The 23181-nt window shown below is 51.1% G+C and overlaps 1 protein-coding gene across 6 annotated transcripts in view; it reads left to right on the top strand.

Annotated features, from left to right (window-relative positions):
- Positions 1-23181, top strand: part of Cpne2 (copine 2) — a 39940-nt gene that overhangs the window by 2437 nt on the left and 14322 nt on the right. For 2 of the 6 annotated variants that reach the window (XM_017798626.2, XM_008834913.3), the window contains exons 2-10: positions 11452-11669; positions 14656-14835; positions 16248-16322; positions 17913-17984; positions 19357-19440; positions 19650-19739; positions 20267-20365; positions 20705-20791; positions 22044-22103. In XM_017798626.2, the coding sequence (XP_017654115.2) occupies positions 11490-11669; positions 14656-14835; positions 16248-16322; positions 17913-17984; positions 19357-19440; positions 19650-19739; positions 20267-20365; positions 20705-20791; positions 22044-22103 (927 nt within the window). In that variant the 5' untranslated portion in view covers positions 11452-11489. Of the gene's footprint in view, positions 1-443; positions 578-11451; positions 11670-14655; positions 14836-16247; positions 16323-17912; positions 17985-19356; positions 19441-19649; positions 19740-20266; positions 20366-20704; positions 20792-22043; positions 22104-23181 lie in introns of all 6 variants that reach the window. The other 4 variants (XM_029564412.1, XM_029564414.1, XM_029564413.1 and 1 more) reach the window with 4 other exon arrangements.

The raw sequence follows: 23181 nt of genomic DNA, 5'->3' as shown, positions 1-23181 counted from the left end.
CTCCAGAAAGGAGCCCTGGAATCCAATCATTGGCACTTCTGGGCTGTTCTAGGGCCAGAGAGGCCTGGTTGGAAGGTTCTACCTGGCTAAGGTGTGGAGGACACCTTCTGAGGTGGTGGGTCCCCTGTAGGTGCCCCATCCCCCCACCCAGAGCTGACTTCACAGGGCTCTAAGGCTTGAACAGAAGACGGAAGGGCAATCTCTAGTAATTGTACTCCTGTTCAGAAAAGGGGCATCTTTGCCTGCTGAGAGGCCCTAGCTGGCTTGCCTTTCCTTTTTCTGCTCTCCTCCAGCCTGTCAGACTGCTAGCCGAGGGCTGCTGAGAAAGGAGCAGAACACTCTAGAATCCACTTCCCTCCCATTCATGGCCTCAGAGAAGACACTGGGCTCAGTGGGAATGGGGTTCTCGGTACCATCTCATCACTTTGTTTTCTTTTTCCCAGGCTTTGTCTCTCTGAAATCATCTTATTTATTCATTTGTGCATCGTTTCCGTATCTGCTTCCTTCTCCAAAGGGCATCTGCTCCACAGAAGAGAACAGGGCTGTATCTTCATACTTCGACAGTGCCTGTAACACAGTATGTGCTCAGTAAATGCTGTGTGAGGAATGATTCTGCCCCTCATGCCCAATGAGGTCTAGATGTTGGGTCATAGCCTGGAAGAATTCTGAGCTTGTTCTCCTGAGTCCTTGGAGGGACTCTGGTTTCACCATACTCAGTGCCATGGACTTGATGTGAAGGGGTATGGGGGAAGGTGTGTGTCAGAGCAGGGCAGGGTCTGCCTGGCACTGAAAGACTGGGAGTTGGGGGTGGCAGCTGTTACTACTTGCTTGCTGCCATTTCCTGCCTACTCAGCGGACTCAGCGGACTGAGGAATACTGAGAGAGAGACCCATTCCCCATGAGACCTAGACTAAGTTTCTTAACCTCTCTGACACTTCCTTCCTTCCTTCCTTCCTTCCTTCCTTCCTTCCTTCCTTCCTTCCCTCCTTCCTTCCCTCCCTCCCGCCTGCCTGCCTTGCTTTAATTGATTGGTTGAGTGACTGACTGATTGTGGTGCTGGGGTAGAATTCAGCCTCCAGCATGCTCAGTAATTGCCTTACCACTGAACTCTAGCTTCAACCCCTGACCCTAGTTTCTCTATCTAGGAAATGGGCATCCTAAGATCATTTATCTCTCCTGCACACAGACTGATATTTGGCTATTCAGCCAATGTGCCCAAAGCAGCTCATCTGGTTCTGGGACTGCCTTATGCTGGTGGTATAACCATGGTCAAGGCAGGCTCTGCTCCTGAGCTGGCCAGCTTAGAAAGGATAGAGGAGCATCTGAAGCCACATCCCAAGGCTCAAAGGAGGCTTGCTGCCTTACTTCACAGTCAGGAAAGTAGACACAGAGGGGAAGGGGATTGGCTGGACTTACACAGATTAGAGGGTACCTGGTTGCCCCATAGCACACCCGTGGTGGGTATGAGCACCACAGGGGGACCCAGGGTTGTGGGTCTCAGAGTGAAACCACGCAGACACCAAACTCTCAACCCTCCATTAGCCAGGTCCTCCCTCTGAGCCTGGCCAGACTCACTCCTGAGGCTTCCAAAGCACTCAGAGCACTCTGCAGCTTGGAGACTCTCTGTGCCCGCCCCTCAGAGCTTCCACGGAGGCAGGAGCTGGGAGGCATGGTGCCTCTGACCACTCTGCAGATGAAGAGCTGGGCCTGGAAAGGAAGGGTGGCAAGAGGCTTAGAAGGAAGGGCTGTGTGCTGTGTATCTTTAGTGTCAATTTGACACACCTAGGTTGAGGGAGCCTCAGTTGGGGAATTGCCTCCATTGGACTGGTCTGTGGCTTTGTCTGTAGGGTATTTTCTTGATTGCTGAGTGATGTGGCACCACTGGGTGGTGCCACCCCTGGGCAGGTGGGCCTATGTTGTGTAAGGAAGCAGGTTGAGCAGGGGCCAGGGGAGCAAGCAGTGTTTCTCCATGGCCTCCAGGAGCCTCCAGGTTCCTGCCATGAGTTCCTACCTCGGGCTCCCTGATGACTTTGTAGATGTAAGACAAACCCCGTCCTCCCCAAGTTGGTAGTGGTCGAAGTGTTTTGTCACTGCAGTGGAGAGACAAACTAGAACAGGTTGTTACCTTGCTACCTGCTGGGCCAGCCCCTGTGGTGACACTGGAGCAATCTTGGGTGGCTGAGCTGCACCTAGAGTCTAGGGATGCTGAAGGGGGCCCCTCCCCCAAAGACCAGAGCTTAGGTGGGAGTTACTCATCTTTCCAATGTGGCCTGGCAGAAACAGAAGGTCCCAGGATGTCATCAGAACTGGCCCCTGGTGCAGCCTTCTCGCCTGGTTGTCTGCATCTATATTTGTCCCTGTAATGGCTTGGCTGCCTGGCAAAGTATGTTGTCTTCCAAGCACAGCAGCCAGTGCCGTGGCTAAGGTAGAAAGTGGTTTGTGTGCCGAGCACTCCCATCCTAGTACAAAGTACCAGCCTGCTCTTGAGGCTGCGTGCCACTTGGCAGGAATCACACAGTCATAGTGCACAGGGAGGCTCTTGACTTTGGACGTCTTTCCTAATAACCAGGATACCCTAGGATGTTGAGGCAGAGAAGCTGAGATGAGACCTGGCCTTTCAGCCCAGAGAGTCAAAGAGTTTATCATTTCAAAATCCCAGAATTCCCAGACCTTGTGAATCTGTAGTACCAGACTTCTGTAATTTTCTTTTTGTCCCTCTCCTTTTTTTTTTTTTTTTTTTTTTTTTTGGGACCGGGGCTCCTTTTTTGTCCCCGCTGGCCTGAAACCCCCTATGTAGACCAGGTTGGCCTCAAACTCAGAGATCTGCCTGCCTCTGCCTCCCAAGTACTGGGATTAAAGGTGTGTGCCACCATGCCTGGCGCCCCCCTCTCCTTTATCGTTGATAATTTACCCAGCTCTTACTCTACTGTTGGTATTGGGAACAGAGATGGAAACAAGGCTGGATGAGGTACACATGCCTGTGTCCCAGCACTCAAGAGACTGAGGCAGGAGGATTACCGGAAGCTCATGGTTAACCTTGTCTGGTAGAAAGACCTGTCTCAGAACTCCAAAACAAAGATGAAAATGAAACCAAGCCCTGTCTTTCTGCTGGAGCCAGTTGCTTCAATGTGCCAATTCCTCTTTGGATCCCCTTAGGGACCAGGGAAGAAGCAAGAGCTTTGTGGAGGGGTCTGGAGATAATGGTTTGTTTTTTTTTTTTCTCCTTCTCAAACATCGTACTCAAGTATAACACAGAGAATAGCAGCCAGCAGGCATTGTGCTCATACCAGCAACCCTAGCTACTTAAGAGACTGAGACAGGATTGTGAGTTCAAGGTCAGCCTGGGTTGTATAGCAAGACCCTGTCTCAAAATCAAAAGGGCTGGGTGTGTGACATAGTTTACCTAACATGCTACACAGAGCCCTGGGATCAACTCTCGCAATGTGGAAAAAAAGAAAATAGAGAATCACCCCACCTGCATGACCCAATGGCACACCCACACCTGGGATAGCAATACTGGGGCCACCCACCATCCGCAGCCTCCTGGTGTCTCTTCTTATCACTCACGTGCTGCTGCCTGCCCTACCTTTGTCCTCACTTTTGACAGCATAGATTTGTCTACACTTTTCATGCAGGGTGACTGATAGGGTGGCTGTATCCTCTGTTGTCCTCCTTCATCCAGTTGAAAGGTCCGTCCCCATTGCTGACATAGTGACCCTTAATCCGGGCTGGGGTGGCTGCTCCAGTTCACTGTCAGATGAAGTGCTGTGTGGGCATCCTTGTGTGTGTCTTTTGGCAAACATTTGTGCATTTATTTATTGTTTTGTTTTCAGCCAGACATTTCTCTTGAATGGTTGCACCAAACCCTACTGCCTCTGGAAAACCAGGGTTCTGGCTGCTCTGCTCTGCATCATTTTTTTTTTTTTTAATGTGTACGAGTGTTCTGCCTACATGTATGTAGTGTTCATGAAGGCTGGAAGAAAGCATCGGATCCCCTGGAACTGGAGTTACAGAGAGTTGTTAGCTGACATGTGGGTGCTGGGTATTGAACCTGGAAGAGCAGACAGGCTCCTTTCCCGCTGACCTCTCTCTCCAACCCCTCTCCAATCTTGCCAACATGGGACATTGTTAGCTTTCTACAATTTTGGCCATCCTAGGGGTTAGGGTGAGGCCAGTTCATGATGATACTTTGTTTAGTTTTACTGAATAAAAAGAGACAAGTAAAGAAAGAGGAAGGTGGGGGTGGGGGTGGGGGCCTGTACTGGAGAGATGGCTCAGTGGTTAAGAGTGTTTACTGCTCTACTAGAGGATCCAAATTCAGTTCCCAGCCACCACATGAGGTGGGTCACAACTGCCTGTAATTCCAACTCCAGGGAATCCAGTGCCCTCTTCTGGCTTCCTCAGACACTGACACACATGTGGCATACACAGACAGACACAGACACACATACACATGAATAAATAGTAAGAAAAGGACATTCAGGCAGCTGGAACAGCAGGTGCAAAGTTAAGGAGCTCAATAAAGTATCACTAGAACCCTGTGTAAGGGTTCAGAGCCATGGGCATGAGGGAGGGGCTATGGAAGCTCCAACTGGGAAGCTTGATGCCTTGAGGGGGGAAGGGGGTCTCAGATAGGCTTTCATCATTTTGATACAGTGGTTACAGTGTGTCCTATAAATTCCATGGGATGGGTAAGAAAGCAGATGCAGAAACTAGGGAGATGACTCAGAGCATGGCAAGTACTGGGACCTGAGTCTGATCCCCAGAACTCATGTAAAAGCAATCCCAGCAGGCTAGGCAGAGATAGGTAAATCCTGGGGCTCGCTGGCCTGGCCACTTGGTGAGTTCCAGGCCAGTGAGAGATCCTGAAGAGCAATACCTGAGGTTGTCCTGTGGCCTCCTCACGTGTGCACGTGCACCAGAGAGAGAGAGAGAGAGAGAGAGAGAGAGAGAGAGAGAGAGAGAGACCGACCAGACAGCTGGTCCAGGATCTCCTCAGTCTAGAAGGCCCAGTGAGGAGTGGTGTCAAGAACATGTCAACCTGGAGCTAAAGGACAGGAACCACCAGTGCAAATTGCCCAGCCTCCAGGGACAGTGGGGGTGTGATCACAAGGCCTCAGCAGGGTGTCAGGAAGGTCTGGAAGATGGAGCTCATGGTGCACTAAGGGGGAAACCAGGTCCTCATTATGACTCACACTTATTCCTGCTCTATCTCTGTCAGGGTGACCACCCCCACCTTCCCCTTCACCTCTGGATGACAGGTGGAAGTGGCCTCTAGCTCCTACACTTGGGAAGTCAGAGCCCCGCCCCAGCACCCCATTTCCCGCCTTTTAAAGTTTAAGGTGCTGGGATGGTTCACTGTCCCTAGGAACTTAGCTGGGCTATGGCGACCACTTGTTTGGCCAAACACCAGTGTAGATCTTTCTGTGAAGGTATTTTTAAGATGTGATTAACATTTAAATGAGGGCTTTTAGTAAAACTGATTATCCTCCAATTGATGGAGGGCCTTCAGCTAGAGACTGAGCTTCCTCCAAGATGAGGTCTTGGGCCTTAAGACCGAACACAAAAACCTTGCCTCTTTCCAGTCAGCACTGCCTTCGCAAGAACAGATTCTTTAAAATCAGCTGTGTGCATCTGTTGGCTCTTCCTGGGTCTCATCATCTGTTATGTAGAGTGACAGTGCCCTCCAGACCCATCCCAAGCCTCCTGAGAGCCTTGAGGACTCCCCAGGGCCAACAGGGAAGGGGTGACTGGTCAGGAGAGGGTTCTGGTTAGTAGAGTGTTAACTGGGATGGCAGGGCCTTTGTGAAAAGCACCTGTGACATCTGGGTAACTGGGCTACATGTAGGCCAAGCTAGAGCCACCCCCCAGGTGGGATCCCAGCCTCAGGTGCACAGGCCCATCGTGGTTGCAGGTGGGCAGCCTCAGGCTTCCCCCAGGGAGAAACCAGCACCTGGCTGACTAACCCATGATTAGTGAGTACTTGGCCCCCTCTGCTTTGCCTGCAGGGCTTGCTCAAACACAGGCTATTAGGCTCCTCCCTAGTGCTTCTGATGGCGCAGATCGGGGTGTGGCCGCATGGTGCCTTCTGGTGCTTTTTGAGAACCACACTTGGAGCAAGAGAGCCCCAAACTATGAACCACACTTCTACGGTGGTACCCACTCAGGTACCATGGTTTCTGGGACCCTCGGGATTGCCAGCCATCATCAGAGATCCAGCCCTCTCTCCACAGGCAGGGTGGGCTAGAAGCCTTAAGGACTACCACCATGTTCCAGTCTCTTTATCTCCCTGGCCCCATCCCCACCTTAGCCTTCACAACATGGTGCATTGTACCCACAGCAAAAAGGGCAGCCAAGAGCTGTGTGTCTTAACCAGTTTAAGCTCCTCACCCTCCTCCACATCCCCCAATTTTTTGGTCTGCTCTCTCCATTCTCTAGGGATCAAGAACCACTGATAATAGTAAAAATGCTTTATCTTACTTAATCCTTAGAACAACGCAGGAAAATACTTTTATTGCCCCTCTTTTACAGAGGGCAAAACTGAGACAGAGAGGTTAAGTAATATACTTGAGGTCACACAGCAAGGAAATGGCAGAACCATACTACAGGGGACTGTGTCCAGAGTTGCTAATGTAGCTTCCACATGATACCAGTCAGAGGATCAAGTGTCTAACTGTGAGTGCCACCAGCAAGACTTTGTAGTATTTTGCTTTTTATAGTTCTCATTGGAAAAAAAGTTGTTTTTTTTAAAATTTTCAAATTACAGGACATGCTGGAGTGTGTATGTGTGTCTATGTATGTATGTATGTATGTATGTACCACAATATGTGTGTGTGAAGGTCAGAGGACAACCTCAGGTCCTCCCCTGTATTTGAATAGGGTCTCTTTGTTGTTTGCCACTGTGCATGCCAGGCTAGCTGGCCCAAGAGCGTTGGGGGAATTCTGTCTCTACCTCCTTTTTCACCACAGGAGTGCTGGGATTACAGATGTGCACCACTGCTCCTGGCTTTACATGGGTTCTGGGTACTCAAACTCAGGTCCTTACACATGTGGAACAAGTCCTTCACCCCCTCAGCCATCTCCCAGCCTTGGACATACTATTTTGATGGCACGTGTTTCCTCCCACTAGGAGTCCTTATCTGCAGTCCCACAGGCAACTTGGTGTCAGAGTGACCACTGCTGAGAATCCAGCTACTGAACTGCCAGGTCACCTTGGCTCTGCCCTCACCCCTCACCCACTCTTGGCCTCGTCTGGTCTCCAGTGCCCCTACCAGCCTCCTGGGTAGGCCTGCCTAACGTGGTAACTCTGGTCATGATCACCCCAAAGTTGGGGTCTTCCTAGCTGGCTCAACTACCCTGAGACCCCTGGACTGCATCTGGCTCCTAGGCTCAGATTTTCTGGGCTTGGGCTCTGTCTATCCCTTAGCAGTTCTTAGGCCTCAGTCCTCCCCCTCCCAATGAAGTGGGACACAAGTCCCACTTTCTGAATCTTCAGAAAGATTACGGGCCCCTCGCCCCTCACACTGGGTGCTCACGGAGTACAGATCTGTGTTGGTGCTGGGGAACAGTGCAAGGGCCTCCCTTGGGAACTCTCAACTTTGGAGTCTTACGAAGGAGTCTGTAAAATAGTCATTGGGTACAGTGGTTATTGAAAGAAATTATGTGGAGCTGATGCACTAGCTTGAGTGATTAGAGATGGCTTTTGAAGATGGGACATTAAGCCATCCGCATCTTCTCTACGTAATTAGAGAAGAAAAGCATTTCTGCCTAGAACATCAAGTGCAAAGGTCCTGGAGCAGAAGTAAGGTAGGTATATCTGCAGAGCAGAACATGGGCCAGTGCAGCTTGGAAGGAACTGGGGGAGAGTGGGGTGAAATGGCATCAGCTCCGCCTAGGGTTATTCGGGGGGCGGTATATGACCTGGAAGAGGAAGGCATTAGAAGGTATTCTATGGTAGTATTTGGCTTATATAACTGATGAGTCTTTCTGGCTGGGTGTGAGGAGCAGGGAAAGTTAAATGGAATGGGCACGGCTAGGCAAGAGATGATGGAGCTTACCAGGTCTCGGTAGGGGAAGTGGAGGCATGAGGCCAATGTTGGCTGCAGCTGGGAAGGGCAGAGGCTGTCCCATGGGACGTGGGAAAGGAAGAAAAGGGAGGGAGCATCACTGGTGATGAGTTACAAGGGTTCTGGCTAAATTATAATACTCGAAGACCGTGACTCAGCTCTAGCATCGACAGAGCCCATCCTTCTGGCAAGGGCAGGATGCTTGGTCCCTATGGCAGTGGCCCCAATGGGATCTAAATCTTTTATGTCTTTTTTTGTTGTTTAGACCAGGTCTTACTATGTAGCCCAGCCTGAGCTTGAACTCAGGAGCCTCCTGCTTCTGCCCCCTGAGTGCTGAGATTACAACTCAAACCACCATACCATACTCCTTAGCCTTATTGTTGCAGTCCCAGGATGTGCAAGGAATGCTTGTTGAATGCATGATGCAGTCATTCCCAAGCCCTACCCTCTGTTTGCCTCAGTTGGGCCATCTGTAAACGGGATTGCTGGTTTTGCATCCCTGCCTCCAAGTTCCTTCTCAGGGCCCTATACTCCTGTGTACCAGGAATCAGGACCATCCCTGGGACAGGCTCTGGCTCTCTGTGCCCCCTTCTCCAGCCCCAAACCCCACATTACCTGCAGGTGGTGCTGTCCTGGAGCCTTTCCATCTTCCCCAATGCGCGCTCCCAGACCAACCCCCCCCTTAATGACACCTTGCTGCCTTCTACCAGAGGGAGGGGAGGGGGCTGGCCCAGCCCAGGCTGTGGTTTCTTTTTCCATTGCGTCAGGCCTTAGGGTCCGGCTGCTTGCCCGCTGTCGGGCTGGCACTGAGGGCCATTCTGACCCCCTGCCATTACCAACCTCAGACACCATGTGCTCTCCTTTTCGGGGATCCAGAAGCTTCTTGCCAGAAGGTAAGTTAGAGACAGGGGCCCTGCCCCTGGGTTAAGAAAGGTTCCTCTACCAACCCTAACTCTGTTCTGCTTTAGCTGGGATCCAAGGGCTAACTCAGGTGGAGTTCTTATGGGCTCCCCTGGGACCGGGCCCTCCTGCCCCAAGCTCTCAGGCAGGCAGGGGAATTGAGGGTGGGATGCTAGTGTAATAATGAATGCAAGATGGTAGGGACATGGATAGGTTAGTGGCTATCAAGGGAACAGGAGGAAGTAGCCTTAGAGTGGTCATATGAGTGTGTGTGGGGAGTATGTACACGTGACCAGCCCCACATGTGTACTGCACCAGGGAGCTTGTGAAGCTGGATGTGTGTGCCTGACCCCTTCTGGATGGGAGCAGAGCTCTGGGCTCCAGGGGCCAGTACCAAGGATGCATGGAACTCCATGTGGTGATGGGGAAGTGGGTAGGCTAGAACACACTAGTGAATGAGATGACTCCTTCAGAGGAACTGAGGACCCCAGACACTATGGGTTTTCTGAGTACTTGTTAAATTGGGTTTTGAGGCCAGGCCTAGGAGTGCAGGCCTGCAATCTCAGCTACTTAGGACTCTGAGATGAGAGGATGGTAAGTTCAAGGCCTGCTGGGCTACAGAGTGAGATCAAGGCCAGCCTGGGCAACTTAGTGAGAGCCTGTGTCAAAATAAAAAAAATACAAAATGAGCTGGGGGTGGAGATCAATGGCAAGTACTTGGTTTGAAAGCAGGAGGCCCTACCTTCAATCCCCAGCCTTGCAAAAAGATTAAAATGGGGGTGTCTATGGCTCCCCAGCCCCACAGCCTATCTCTTGATCTCAGGCTCCCTGTTCTGTGGGTTCTCAGGCTGACCCCGCTTTGCCTGAGGTGTCTAGAGGCTCTGCTGCTTTCTGGCTAGTGGCCATGGGCAGCAACTGAGTGATTCCCACTTTCTGAGCCTCTTTTCTTCTGTTTGTAAAGTCAGGTAATGATCCTGCCCATGACCCGCCACTCCAGGCCAGGGACCCCTGTGGACACTTGCTGGCTGGCTGAGGCCTTGCCTTCGCTATCCGGTCATGTACCTTGGGAGTGAACACTGCTTGCCAGCCCCTCCTGTGGAAACTGATTTTTACATGACAAGAATAAATCCTGCAGGCAAATTGCAGTGCTGTCCTGCCGCTCTGGCTCTGTGATTGTAATGAGGTTCTGGGGACAGCTGGTGGCAGGGAGGGGACTGAGGACTAAGGACCAGCTGAAGATTGCCTTCCTCACTCTCTAGTTCCTGCCAAGTGGGCCCTGGGGGACACTGGCTTCAGGGGAGCACGGTCTCGAGTGTCTTTCAGGAGGCTGGCACTGGGGAGGGTCTGGGGTCTGGGGAGAAGAGTCTGTGGCATGGTCCTCCCTTGCAGGGGGCGACAGCAGCTGCCTTTCCTTAGTGTGACAGTCAGCTCTACCATGGCCAGCATGAGCTTTTGAAAAGACAGGAAGCCAAATGTAGTGCATGCCTGTAATCACTTGGGAGACAGAGAGAGGGGAGGATTACAAGTTCAAGATCAATTTGGGCTACATAATGAGATCCCATTCCCCCCCCCACACACACACACAAAATGTGGTGGGTGAGAAGCACCACTTCTTCATGTGGACAACTTGTTCTCTGAGAAGAATGGAAACACTAACCATTAGCAGTGTCAGTGACCAGGCAAGAGAGGAGCACTGGCCCAAGGAGGTGGGGGTGGTAGAGAGGGTCAGGGATGACTGGGAGGGTTAGTTGTGCACTGAAGTCCAAGATAACTCAGGCAGGACTGGAGTTGGTTAGAGGGCATGTTTGCTCATCTATTTGTGTGCACATTCTTCAGATGTACCTGAAACCTTCCTGTACTACTCCAGCCATGAACTTGGGCAGGAGATACAGGGCAAGCACACCAGTGAAGAAGGTCCAGTTTTGAATAAATTATCAGAAGTGTGCTTCCTAGTAACCAAAGCAACAAGGGAAACCTGAGCCATTATACATTCCACTGTAGCCACGAGACGTTAACATGTCCGTTGCTCAGGAGAAGCCCAGGTTTTCTGACACAGTGCGTGTAGGATGCCCATGTCCAATGTGATTTCCTGTGATCTGACAGGGGCCAACACCATGACCAGTGCATATCTCCCTGGTAAGGAACAAGGCAGAGAAAGGATGTCAAAGACAAGCCAGACAGGTCTCCCAGAGACCCCTTCATTCCATATTTTTTTGCATTCTCCCTCCCACAAGCTTTTGCCCAGTGTCACCACCGCACCCCTCCTCCTCTTGCCTTCTTGTTGTCTACTTTGTTTTATTTTGAAACTGGAATTTGTTCCATAGCCTAGGCTGGCCTTGAACTTGAAAGCTTCCTGCCTCAGCCTCCTGTGGGCTGCACTTCTACAGCCAGCCTCTACCAAGTTATTGAAGGTCAGGTGGTGAGGGCTCCCCATGGTGGGGTAGCATGTATGTGTCCCCTCCTGATGCTAGCTCTAATCCCCTAGACTGCCAGGAGCTGCTGTTGCCGCCACCACCAACCCCCATGGCCTGCATTCCCGATGGGGGTGCCCCAGCTGTAGGGGCTATCCCCTTGGGCTCCCAGTGCTGTGTGTGCAAGGTGGAACTGTCAGTGAGTGGCCAGAACCTGCTGGACCGGGATGTCACCTCCAAGTCTGACCCCTTTTGTGTCCTCTTTATGGAAGACAATGGCAGGTGGATGGAGGTAAGGCCCAACACATGGATCTGTGGTGGATAAGGACTGGCTGGACTGTGCAAGGGGCTCTCCCTGTGCCCAGAGAAGTCCAGGGTTCAGCTCTTGGGATAAGGGCTAGTGGTAGGGGATCACTTAGAAAATTGTCCCTTTTTAAGTTAAAATGTATTTTAAATATATTTAAAATATTAACCCATGTGTTATGGTATACACCTCTAATCCCAGCACTTGGGAGGCTTAGGTAGGAGGATCACAAGTTTCAGGCCAGCTTGGGCCACATAGTAAGACACTTCTCAAAAAACATAAAGATAGAAATAAAATATTACTTAAAACATACTTCTTGGGCTGGAGAGATAGCTCAGTGGTTAAGAGCACTGGCTGCTCTTGCAGAGAACCTGGGTTCAATTCCCAGCACCCACATGGCAGCTAACAACTGTCCAGTTCCAGAGGATCAGATGCCCTCTTCTGACCTCCATGGGCAATACACAACATGAGTGCACCTACCTACATGCAGGCAATACACACATACACATAAAATTAAAATAATAAATATTTTAAAAATACTTCTGTCTAAATTATTACCTATAGATATATAATTATAATTACTGTATTTTAAAAATCCTAATACTTTATATGGTTATAGCTATACAAAGCTTTTATAGTTTTGTACAGGCTTGTTTCCTGTAAGTAACCTGCCTGCTTTATTTTTAATGAGCATCTGTTGGTCAGAAGCAAAGAGAATGAGTTGCTCATATTTTGGCCCTGAGCTGGATCCAGACCTAGCCATGGTATTTCCTGCTATGTGACCTGAGGCAAGCCACTGTCACTTTCTGAACCTGTCTCTGTCTCTGTCTCTCTCTCTCTCTTTCTCTCTCTTTCTCTCTTCCATACCAATTAGAAACAGAAGTCAGTTTATTAGCACTTTGTTATGATCTCTATGCAGTTAGTAAATCTTACCCTCAAATCAATATCTGTTGTCATTCTTAGAAAGCAGTTGGTTTTGTCAATAACTTTACATACCAAGATGCTGAGACAGCAGTGGTAAGTGGAGGAGTGGAGAGTTTATCAAGAATAAATGGGAACTGGGTAAGGTGGCCTGGAATCTTAGCACTTGGAAGATGGAGGCAGGATGATCAAGAGTTCAAAGCTACCTGCAGTTTTCATGTATGGAGTTCAGGACCAGCCTGGGCTACATGAAAAACAGAAACAAAAACAAACAAACAGAAAACCAAGCAAAAAAAAAATAATAAAACAAAAATCACATAAGAAAGCAAAAGAACATGGGAAACACAAGGGAAAATGTCAACCTAAGAGGAAATTAAATAGAAACTGTGAGAGGCAGTACAGTATAGCATCGGTGTTACAGGTGTTCTTTGGTGAACCTGTCTCTTTATTAGTGAAAGAATGCTTTTATTTCTCACTTGCTTGCAGTAGATAGCTTCAGAGTTGGGAACTCATTTTTCATCCAAAGACTTCTGAGCTAAAAGACTGGCCTGAGGGTTGGGAAGGGCTGTAGCTCAGGAGGCTTACCCAGAAACTGAAGTGGTCATGCTGGCAGCCTTCAAAACTGGCCTTGTTCCCTATTACAAAGGAAACCATATTTATTACCAAATTCAGTTAAATTTGAAGCCAGTCTAGAAGAGAGCCACTATTTACAGTTTGAGGTCCGGCCTTCTAAATCATTCTACATGCATGTGGTTTTCCCCCATATTTGGGTTTTTTTTGCTCAGGGGCGGGTGTTTGTTTTTGTTTTCTTTTTGAGACAGGGATTTCATGTAGTCCAGGCTGGCCTGGAAGTATCTATATAGCAGAGGATGGATAAACTTGAACTCCTGATCCTCCTCCTCTTTCTAAGTGCTGGAATTATAAATGTGTGCCAACACACCCAGCTCCTGTTTTTATTTTTATGTATTATTTATTTTTATTATTTTTTGTTTTGAGACAGACCCTTTCTCAAAACAAAAAAAAGTGCTGAGATTGTTGACCAGTTTACAGAAAGGAAAGTGGGGCCTGGAGTGGGTAGGGAATTTTCTCTATCATCAGTATGTTGGTGGTACAGCTAAGAAGAGGAAGTTGGGATGCCCAGTCAGCCCAGGAGTCTGGAGACAGTCCAGGCCTGTAGTAGATGTTTCTAGGGCACTGGTCTCCTCTGTGGTGTCTGCAGAGCACCCCCATCCCCCTCAGAGTGTGTTTCCCCCTTACTTAAGGCATGCTCTCCAATCTCTGCTACCCCTAAACTGTCAACAGTAGCTAAAAATAGTCTAGGTCAAGACTTCTCCTGACCCCTGATGTTCTTGTCCTTGGAAGCCTGGGTGGGAGGAGGAAAAATCAACATAGCCCAGGCCTCAAAATAGACTGTCACCCAGACTCTGCAATGTGGAGCCTCCGTGTCCTGAGGCCAGGAGGTGCTTCCTGCCCAGTTGTTACCACACACCCACAGTGCCCTGCCCTGTCCCCACCCATGCTCTGGTGTCAAAAGCAGGTGGGCGTGCTGGGCTTCACTGTACAAGACACAAACACCCCCCACCCAAGTCCTCCACTCCACCTCCCTCTGGGATCTGCCTTCTTTCTGTTTTCTCCCTTGGCAGAATATGAATTGTAATTTGAGAGGGATTTTCCCTAAGTAAAAAGTAGAAAAGCCACATAGCCAAAGCCCTTCAGGGTACAGTGGAGACTAAGGCCCCGATGGGGAGAGGAACTTGTCCTCCATCTCTTACCCTGGCACTTGGGAATAGAGAAGGGTTGCAGATTTAAGAATGTAGGTACTAGAGCCAAGCCTGTGCTTGAATCTTGGACTGGCCATGTAGCTGTTCAGTCTTGGGCAATTCAATCCCTCTGTGTGTATGTAACCCGTCCTGTGAGCTAGGACTAACACTGGTCTGTGAATGCCTGATGCTGGAGGTGCTTAGTTAAGTAGCAGGTCCATCTCTGCCAGCTAGCTGGAGAAGAGGACCTGGCTTCCTTGACTCTGCCTCCCATTACCCTGTCCCTCTGCCAGTACGACAGAACAGAAACAGCCATCAACAACCTCAATCCTGCTTTCTCCAAGAAGTTCGTTCTGGATTACCACTTTGAGGAGGTACAGAAGCTCAAGTTTGCCCTCTTTGACCAGGACAAGTCCAGTGCGCAGCTGGATGAGCATGACTTCCTGGGCCAGTTCTCCTGTAGCCTGGGCACGGTAAGCCAGGGCTCCCTAGTACAATGGGGTGCATGCAGGCCCTGGAGTTGCCTCTGTTCCTGGGGTCAGGAGCTCTCAGACAGAATTTCTCACCCCTGCTCTCCCTGTCGGATTCTCCTGGTAAACTCCCCCATCAGCTGTGCAGAAGCCAGCAGGCCCTAAAAGAGGCATAGTCTGGTGAGTTTGGGGCCAAGCAGAAGAGCTCTTCTAGAGGGTCAGCCTAACCCAGTGCCAGCCAGCTGCTGCTACAGCGAAGCAGGCCCCACATGGTCAGAGCCTTTGGTTGTTAGATGTCTCCTGGGGTGTGGGGATGCATACCTCTCATTCCAGCACTCAGGGACTGAGGCAGGAGCATCTTGAGTTTCAGTCCAGCCTGGGTTACATAGGGAACCCCTGTCTCCTGACAACAACAAAAAAGTTATCAGGTATGACCTTGACTCCTGGGAATGTGTTTGGCCAGTACGCAAGACTCTAGGGTAGCAGTCCCCTCAGCCAGCTTCCTTCCCCCTCTGAGCCATACTTCCCCGTCCAGAGCAGTCTTCTTCATCTGCTGGAGGATGGGAGGGCTGGGACTGGGAGCTTCTGACATATAGTCCCAGTCAGACCCTATGACTGGTTGTCCTTGCCAAGCCTCCACCTCCTCCTGAGCTCAGTTTCCCTACATTTCACTTCAAGATAATAATGGCTGCTCTGCCCTATATATAGAATGGCGAGATAATAAAATTGTTTTGAGCTATCCCAGTAGCTCAAAATTGTTTTGAGCTATCCCAGTAGAAACCGAGTGCCTGGTCTTTCCAGGAGGTAGACTTACAAAGCAGGGAAGTGGCTGGGATACCTCTATGTATAAGAAGCAGGAGGTACAGAAGCTCAAGTTCGCCCTCAAATTGCCCGGGTCCTGAGAGCAGTGACTAGGGCAGGAAGGCTTCAGACTGAGTAATGGTGATGCCACACCCTGACCTCTCCCTCCTGCCCACCCAGCTCCCACTGGTGCCCCAACTAGAGGATCTTCCAGAAGTCGAGAGGTAGGAGTGCCTGGGACACAGTCCATAGAGCAGTTAGATAGGGAGCTGTGGAGATCAACCAGCCCCAGAGAATAAGGATAGAACTGCATGAGGAGGTACATCTTACCCTGGAGTACATGAGCTGGGGTGTGGTGGGCTGGGACTGGGGTGACTTTTTAGTGGGTTCATGCTTCCTTTCTATGTGGATTTGGGTGTTGAACCTGAAAGGGCCTAGGTTGGCTGGGATGGATGCCATCTGCTTCCCTGGCCAGGCTCTACAGGTGAAAGTCTGGCAAGCGCTGCCAAGAGGCAGTGTGATGCATGGTGCTGAGTGGTGACAGTCTTCTTGAGGACCTGTCCCCTAGAGCCCCTGCCACCTCCCTGAGCTCTTCCCTGACTCTCCCACTCCAGATTGTCTCCAGCAAGAAGATCACACGGCCTCTGCTGCTGATGAATGACAAGCCTGCAGGGAAGGGCTTGATTACGGTACTAGCCCCCCTCCCTGCCCTCCACATTCCTCCTCCGCCTCCACTGCCCTCCCCCATCAATGGGCTGCTTCCCCAGCAGATAATCACCAGCTTTGTTGGGAGTAAAAAGGCCCAACTTACAACTTAGCAACAGGTCTCTTAGCAACGGGCTCCTGGCTTCACAGATGATGCACTGGGGGCTGCCTGACTGGGGGACTGTCAGAAGGCCCAATATGATGCGGCTCAGGGCCAAGGGGCCTCCTTCTCATAGGATGGAGGTTGTCTAGAACCCCCCCACATGGTATCCTCCACCCATACTGGCCCCCTGCTGCTGCTTTCCCCTGGAGGCTCTTTCAGAAGTGCCTGAGTGCTGTTGTCTACACTGTATAGATAGTCCAGTGATTCACAATAGTTCCCCCTGTACCTTGCAGTGATCCCAGTGATGAGCAGGCTCTTCCTGTAGATGAGCTGCTTGGTTCTCAGAGTCCCAGAAGGCAGGGCAATCTCATCTCACAGATGAGGAAAGGAGGCCCAAGAGGACAGGGAATGTTCCACTAGTGAGATTCCCCATGCAGCATGTGAGGCCCTGCTGGAGGCAGCTCATACTTCTCTGTACTCCTGGGAGCCTTTACCCTCCTGATCTAGAACCACCCATGGCTCCTACTGCCTGTAAAGTCCTTCCTTAGCTGCGAGGACCATCAGCCCCTGGTTTGCTTTCTTGGCTCAGTAGCTCTATCCTTTCTCTTCATGCCCTGAGTTCAAAATAAGCCAATCCTTAGCATGCCCCAGACACCCCAGATGGTACCTAGTGTTCCTCCAGCCTGGAAGGCCCCTCCTAGCAGCCCTGGGTGTTCTCAGTCAACTCTCAGGGCAGCTTCCTTGGACCTATAGACCAGCAGGGGACCCCACTCAGTATGTCCCCAGGATGCCACTGACTCTACTCTAGGCCTGGATTCCCTCTTCTAGGACAGTAATAGGTCCTGACCTGTAGTATGGGTGGAGGACAGGTAGGGGAGAAAGGCTTGTCAGGGCCTTGGCCTGTGGTACTGGGGGTAGAGGGGACAAGGCCATCCTCAGGTGAGCCCATCCTGGAGGCAGGGACACTAGGAGAGAGAGGCCACAATGGACTCTTGGCAGCTCAGGGTCATAGCTTGTAGTCTGAAGGCGATGGCTATGGGGAAGACATTGACAGATGTTTGATGTTAGGTCCCCACCCCTCCCTGGACCTCAGTTTCCCCATATGTGGCTTCTTAGCAGTGTGAGCTCCCAGGTTACACAAAGGGCATGAGGAAGTCTGTGCTCCCTGGCTCAGAACCTCTCCCCTTGGCTCATGGCCACCTCCCCTGCCTAGTCCCTGAGTCCTCTTCCCCCATGTTGTTCATCTCTCCTGAATCATAGGAGTTGCTTTCTGATTCCTCATAATCAGTATGATTTCACCCCATTTTCCAGAAAATGGAAACTGAGGTTTGAAAGCCAAGGGACTGGTCTAGGGTTACTTGGGTTCACTTTCTTCTCCATCCCACACCTAGCTCTGGAGAGTTGGATCCTGGTAGGGTAGGGTAGGGTAGGGAAGGGAAGGAGCGGACTTCTCACAGCCTCATCCTTACAGATTGCTGCTCAGGAGCTGTCCGATAACCGTGTCATCACACTGAGCCTGGCAGGCAGGAAACTGGATAAGAAGGTGAGCCATATGGGGTGGACTATCAGCAGCAAGGCCCTCCCCAGTCCAGGGCCCTGCGGTCTAGCCCTCTCTGACCACATCATCTTCATCCCCGCTGGACAGGCTGAGCACAGGACTATGTGAGTTAGGCCTTCCTACACTGGGGGAGAATTTCTTGCCACTTAGAAGCATGCAGATTGTGGCTAGAAATCCTCTTGCTATGGCCCGTTGTCATAGTCCCCCACAGGGCTCTACCTGACATGCTCCCCCAGGTCCTAATTCCTGTACTGTCTCCACCTTCCCTCTCACTCTGAGTCTCAGCCGAGACCATCCTCTTGACTCTCCTCAGTTTTATTAATTTCCTCATTTTCCAGGGCTGAGGATGGGACTTCACACCTGCTAGGCCAAGACTCTGCCATGGAGCCACAGTGCCAGCCTGCAGTGCCTCGGTTAAACCAGGCACCTTCTTGCCTCGGGCCCACACACTTACTGTTCCATGAACACTGTCATGCCCCCCACGCCCTAGCCTGTTTCCACAAAGGCCCTCCTCTAGCCCTCCTCCCTGATACACATACCTGTTGTTCTGTGTGTTCTTACTCCCTCTGCTCTCTGACTCCTTCACTTCCATGTAATTCTGTTAGTGTCTTTTTTTTTTTTTTAACAGATAAGTAAATTTCTAAAGGCTACCACGCCTTTGGTCATGAACATCATAGATTTATTTATTACATTTATTTATTGTGGGGTAGAGGAAAGAAATGTGTGCACATCATGGGACATGTGTGGAGGTTACAGCTTGGGGAAGTCAGTTCTCTCCTTCTACCATGTGGGTTCTGGAAATCAAACTCAAGTCATCAGGATTGTTGGCAAGTACGCTACCATCTGAGCCATCTTGCTGGCTCGCATCATAGTTTTAGGGGTTTTTTTTGTTGTTGTTTTTGGTCTTTTTGAGACAGGGTCTCTTTGTAGCCCCAGCTGTCCTGGAACTCACTATGTAGACCAGGGTGGCCTTGAACTCACAGAAATCTGCCTGTTTCTGCCTCCTGAGTGGAGTACTGGGATTAAAGGCATGCACCACCACGCCTGGCTACAGTTTTAGGTTTTTTATCTTATGGAAATCATTGGGCCTGGCTCTAGGAACCCTGCTATGCTGATGCTGCACCCAAGGCTTTGGGGTCTCTTAAGCACAGGGATCTCACCTCACCATTGGGGTTTCTTGTTTCTTAAGTGGCAGTGCCAGGCCTCTGACTGAACCTTGAGGAGGCTGAGGGGAGAGGAAGGACAGGTTGGCCACACTGTAACACCGAGTGAGGGAGGTAGGTGGCCAGGCCACACACCAGACCCTGGGATCTTGTAGGGTCAGACCACCTCACACATGTCCTCTTGCCTCCCCCAGGATCTCTTTGGGAAGTCAGACCCGTTTCTTGAGTTTTACAAGCCTGGGGATGATGGCAAATGGATGCTGGTCCACAGGACTGAGGTGAGTGCAAGGGGTCCGGGGTCTTACGGCTCTGTGGTCACCAACACTGACAGTACAGGGTGGCCTGTACAGCCCTAGATATGCAGATGGCACCTGAAGGGCCAAAGGGATGTTGGCTTCCAAAGCTGGAAGTATGACTATGGGTCTGTCCTCTCACCATGCCTGTCTTCACTTGACCTGTGAGCACCCTGCCCCTTACTGTCCCCCAGGTGGTCAAATACACTCTGGACCCTGTGTGGAAACCATTCACTGTGCCATTGGTATCCTTGTGTGATGGGGATCTGGAGAAGCCCATCCAGGTGAGCGACTCTGGAGCCATGTTCTCCACTCTGCCAGTCCTGCCTCAGTCCACCCCAGCGAGGCTCCTGGTCTGCCTCTTCAAAGCTCTTCTTACTAAGATGGGAAGACTCCCATATTGGGGGAAAGGAGGCAGGAGCCCTGAGTCCTAGACGTGGATCTGCCTGACTCTCAGGACCTGGACAGGTCCCCACCCCCAAGAGCCCTATTCTAATATCCCCTGCTCTCCTTGAGGACTGCAGAGTTACTGGATAGGATTTCCAAGGGTCCTAGCCCAGCTAGAGGAGGACCAGATGTCAGGTATGGGGGTGACTGGCACACATTGGAGCACAGCCTGCATCCCCAGGCACCAGTGACCTGCTTCCCTAGCAGTCATGGGAGATTTCCTGCAAGAGGCAGCTCTAAGTCCCAGGGCTAGCCAGCCCATGAAGGGAATGCCCACACAGTAGACACAAGGTTTTCAGGTGCTGACAGGCTGAGAGCACCTCTTAGGGACAGCTCTGGAATGACCATGCTGAACCTTCCCCAGGTCATGTGTTACGACTATGACAATGATGGAGGCCATGACTTCATTGGAGAGTTCCAGACCTCCGTGTTACAGATGACTGAGGCTCAAGATGGTGTTCCGGTGAGATGGGATGCTGGAAGGGAATCCAGGACTTTGAATCAGGCAAACTTTGAATCAGGCTTAGACCGCACCTCTTCTGCCTGTATGACCTTGAGCAAGACAGTGTCCCAGAGCCCCCATTTGTCTTCCTCTGTGGGGCAGAGGTGCAGGGTGGGGATGAAGTGAGAGCAGCCTCCCAAGCCCAGGGACTAGGAGAGTGGTCTAGGAGTTGGGGAAACTGGGGCATCTCCCCAAAGGAGGCAGCAGTCGAGTCTAAGCTGTGTAGGGGATTCTGGGGCCCTGACAGGATGAGTCTCTGAGCCTCTCCAGCTGATCCTCCCTTCCTGCCCCTGGTGCCAGCTGGAGATGGAGTGCATCAACCCCAAGAAGCAAAGGAAGAAGAAAAGCTACAAGAACTCCGGCATCATCATCCTGCGGTCATGTAAGGTAAGTAGAGGACACTTGAGGGTGCCCATGCGCTGTACAGAGGCACCTACAGGAGAGCAGGCAGAGCCCTGAGGCTCTGAGCCTTAGTCTCCTCATCTATAGAATGGGTGAGTGTGTGAAGGTTAGCCTCCTGTCTTCTTCCTGTGCAGAGCTGAGAAGGTTATGAAAGAACCTCCAGGGTTTTCCCAATTGGGGAATTGTGGGGAGCCACTTCCATCCATCCCAGTGGATCACGGCACACTGGGCACTCTGGGACTGAAGCACTCTGGCCTCTAGCAGCAGTAAGGACCCAGGTGGCTGTGGCTGCCCTGATCGAGTTGAGGCCACTGAGGCCCAAGTCAGTGGAGCTGAGTGGGCCTGGCCAGGCTGTGGTGACCACATGCCTGCTGTGCAGACAGAGCAGTAAGGAAAGGGAAGGTGGCTTATGTGCACAGCAAAAGCCCTGCTCAACCTGAAGTACAAGAGAACGTGGTGCTGCTGCCTGCCCAGGCCCGGCCTCTGCCTCCTCATCCTGGTTGTCACAGGGTCACGTGGACCTCCAGTGGCAGCACCACAGAATGCACTCTAAAAGTCAAAAGTGATTTCCAGCTTCATTTCTGAAACATCTGCCACTCAGAATTTTTGGTGCCCACCTCACTGCTTTTTCCAATTGCTCCTGCCCCATCTTGAGACAGGGTCTCGCACTGTAGTTCAGGCTGGCCCTGGACTTGTGATCCTCCTGCCTCAGACTCCTAAGTGCAGGGATGACAGGTGTTGGGGAGGGGTACTGCTTTAAAAGTTCACTTAATTTCATCTGTCCTGGAGAGGGACCTTCTAATACCATTGATATGGAAAGACCAGCCTGCTTTGCCCAGAGGAGGCAGAGGCCTTAACAACAAACATGGCATCTTCTAGCTTTCTTAACCTGGGAGGAAAGCCTTGGATTTGCACCTGCACTCTGTGTATGTTAGAAAGGGAGGCAATGAGGGCAGCGGGGAGATAGATGGCTGACTGGTAATGGTGAATGGAGACTTTCTGTCAAGCTATTAATTGGCAGGTGTAGTTGACACTGGGTAGCTGTCCCCTGCCTGGAGCTGTACCCCATGCTTCAGGGTTCTCACAGGGCAAGGCTGTAGAGATCTAGGGTTTGTTGTGTCAGATCTGACCCAGCTGCTGCCTTTGGCCTCCTGAGGCTTCAGGACACAGAGCATAAACCCCTGCAGGGGCATTTGTAGCCAAACCCAGGGACCCACTGGCTCACCAATTCTTCCAGATACACCGCAACTACTCGTTCCTGGACTACATCCTGGGAGGCTGCCAGCTCATGTTCACAGTAAGGTCCCTCTGTATCCCTCACCCCAGCAATGGTCCTTCTCAAAGGCTCAGCCCTGTGCCACGGCAGCAGGGACATTGGATAGACTTCAACAGGGCTTCTTTGGGGCAGGGGGACTGGCCCCAGAGGAGAGGTCATATGTGCTTTGTCTGGTGGGTGGGGTGTGTCAGGCTTGGCTTGGGACAGCAGGGCTGCACAGGGCTTCTAACTGCTTGCCATACCCCTATACAAAGAAGAAAGATCAGCTGCTCCCACTGGCTACAAGGCTGGCACTATCCAGTTGCTCCTGCCTCTTCATCCTTTCATTCTAGCCATGCCTCCATTCCTAGCAGCTCTCTGCACACCCAAGGGTTTTGCGTTGTTGTTCCCCATGCAGTTGGTTACCTCTGCCATCTTCTCAGGGAACCTCCCCCAGTGTTTCCTGTCCTCTCCCCCAGTGTTTCTGTCCTGCAAGTCTTTAGGACATTTGTCCACTCTGAAACTGTCTTAGGAATTTTCCACTTGTCCACATTTGTCCTTCCCCCAGACCGTTGGTGTCATGATCTTGGGCACTCTGCATATTTTGTTTCTCCTTCCGCCTCAGCTTAGCACACAGGCCCTGGCACATAGAGGCACTCAATAGTCACTTGTCCACAGAATGACGGCCCCTCTGCCTGTGGTTGAAGTGTACACCCCAAAACTGGGCCTCAGAACTGAGCTCCTGCTCCTCATCCTAGGGTGCCTTGAACCATAGCCTGCCCTACTCTCTCATGACCTCTGGGTCCCAGTGGGGCTGTATATATTATGGGCATGTATAGAGCCCACATCTGACCCCTGGGTGCTCTGGGATAATGGGAGATGGCTTGGGTTGGGACTGAGGAATCTGGAAAGGCTTCTGTGGGACAGAGGTATTGGAATATGATCTGAAAGGAGACTGTGCAGTGTGGAAAGATGGCCTGGCTCTTCAGGCCCAGGGGACCTCATGAGTAAAGGCCAGCCATGCTAGTTGCTGAATGTGTGGGCAGGGATAGTGAAGAGAAAGAAGACTCTGGGTCTCTAAACCTTGTAGCCTACCTGTACCATTTTTGAGCAATAGAGA

This window comes from Nannospalax galili, unplaced genomic scaffold (genome assembly GCF_000622305.1).
Source record: "Nannospalax galili isolate Female #2095 unplaced genomic scaffold, S.galili_v1.0 scaffold957, whole genome shotgun sequence".
NCBI classification, from domain to species: domain Eukaryota; kingdom Metazoa; phylum Chordata; class Mammalia; order Rodentia; family Spalacidae; genus Nannospalax; species Nannospalax galili.
Note: the sequence above shows the minus strand (reverse complement) of the source record. Positions and strands in the feature narration are given on the sequence as shown.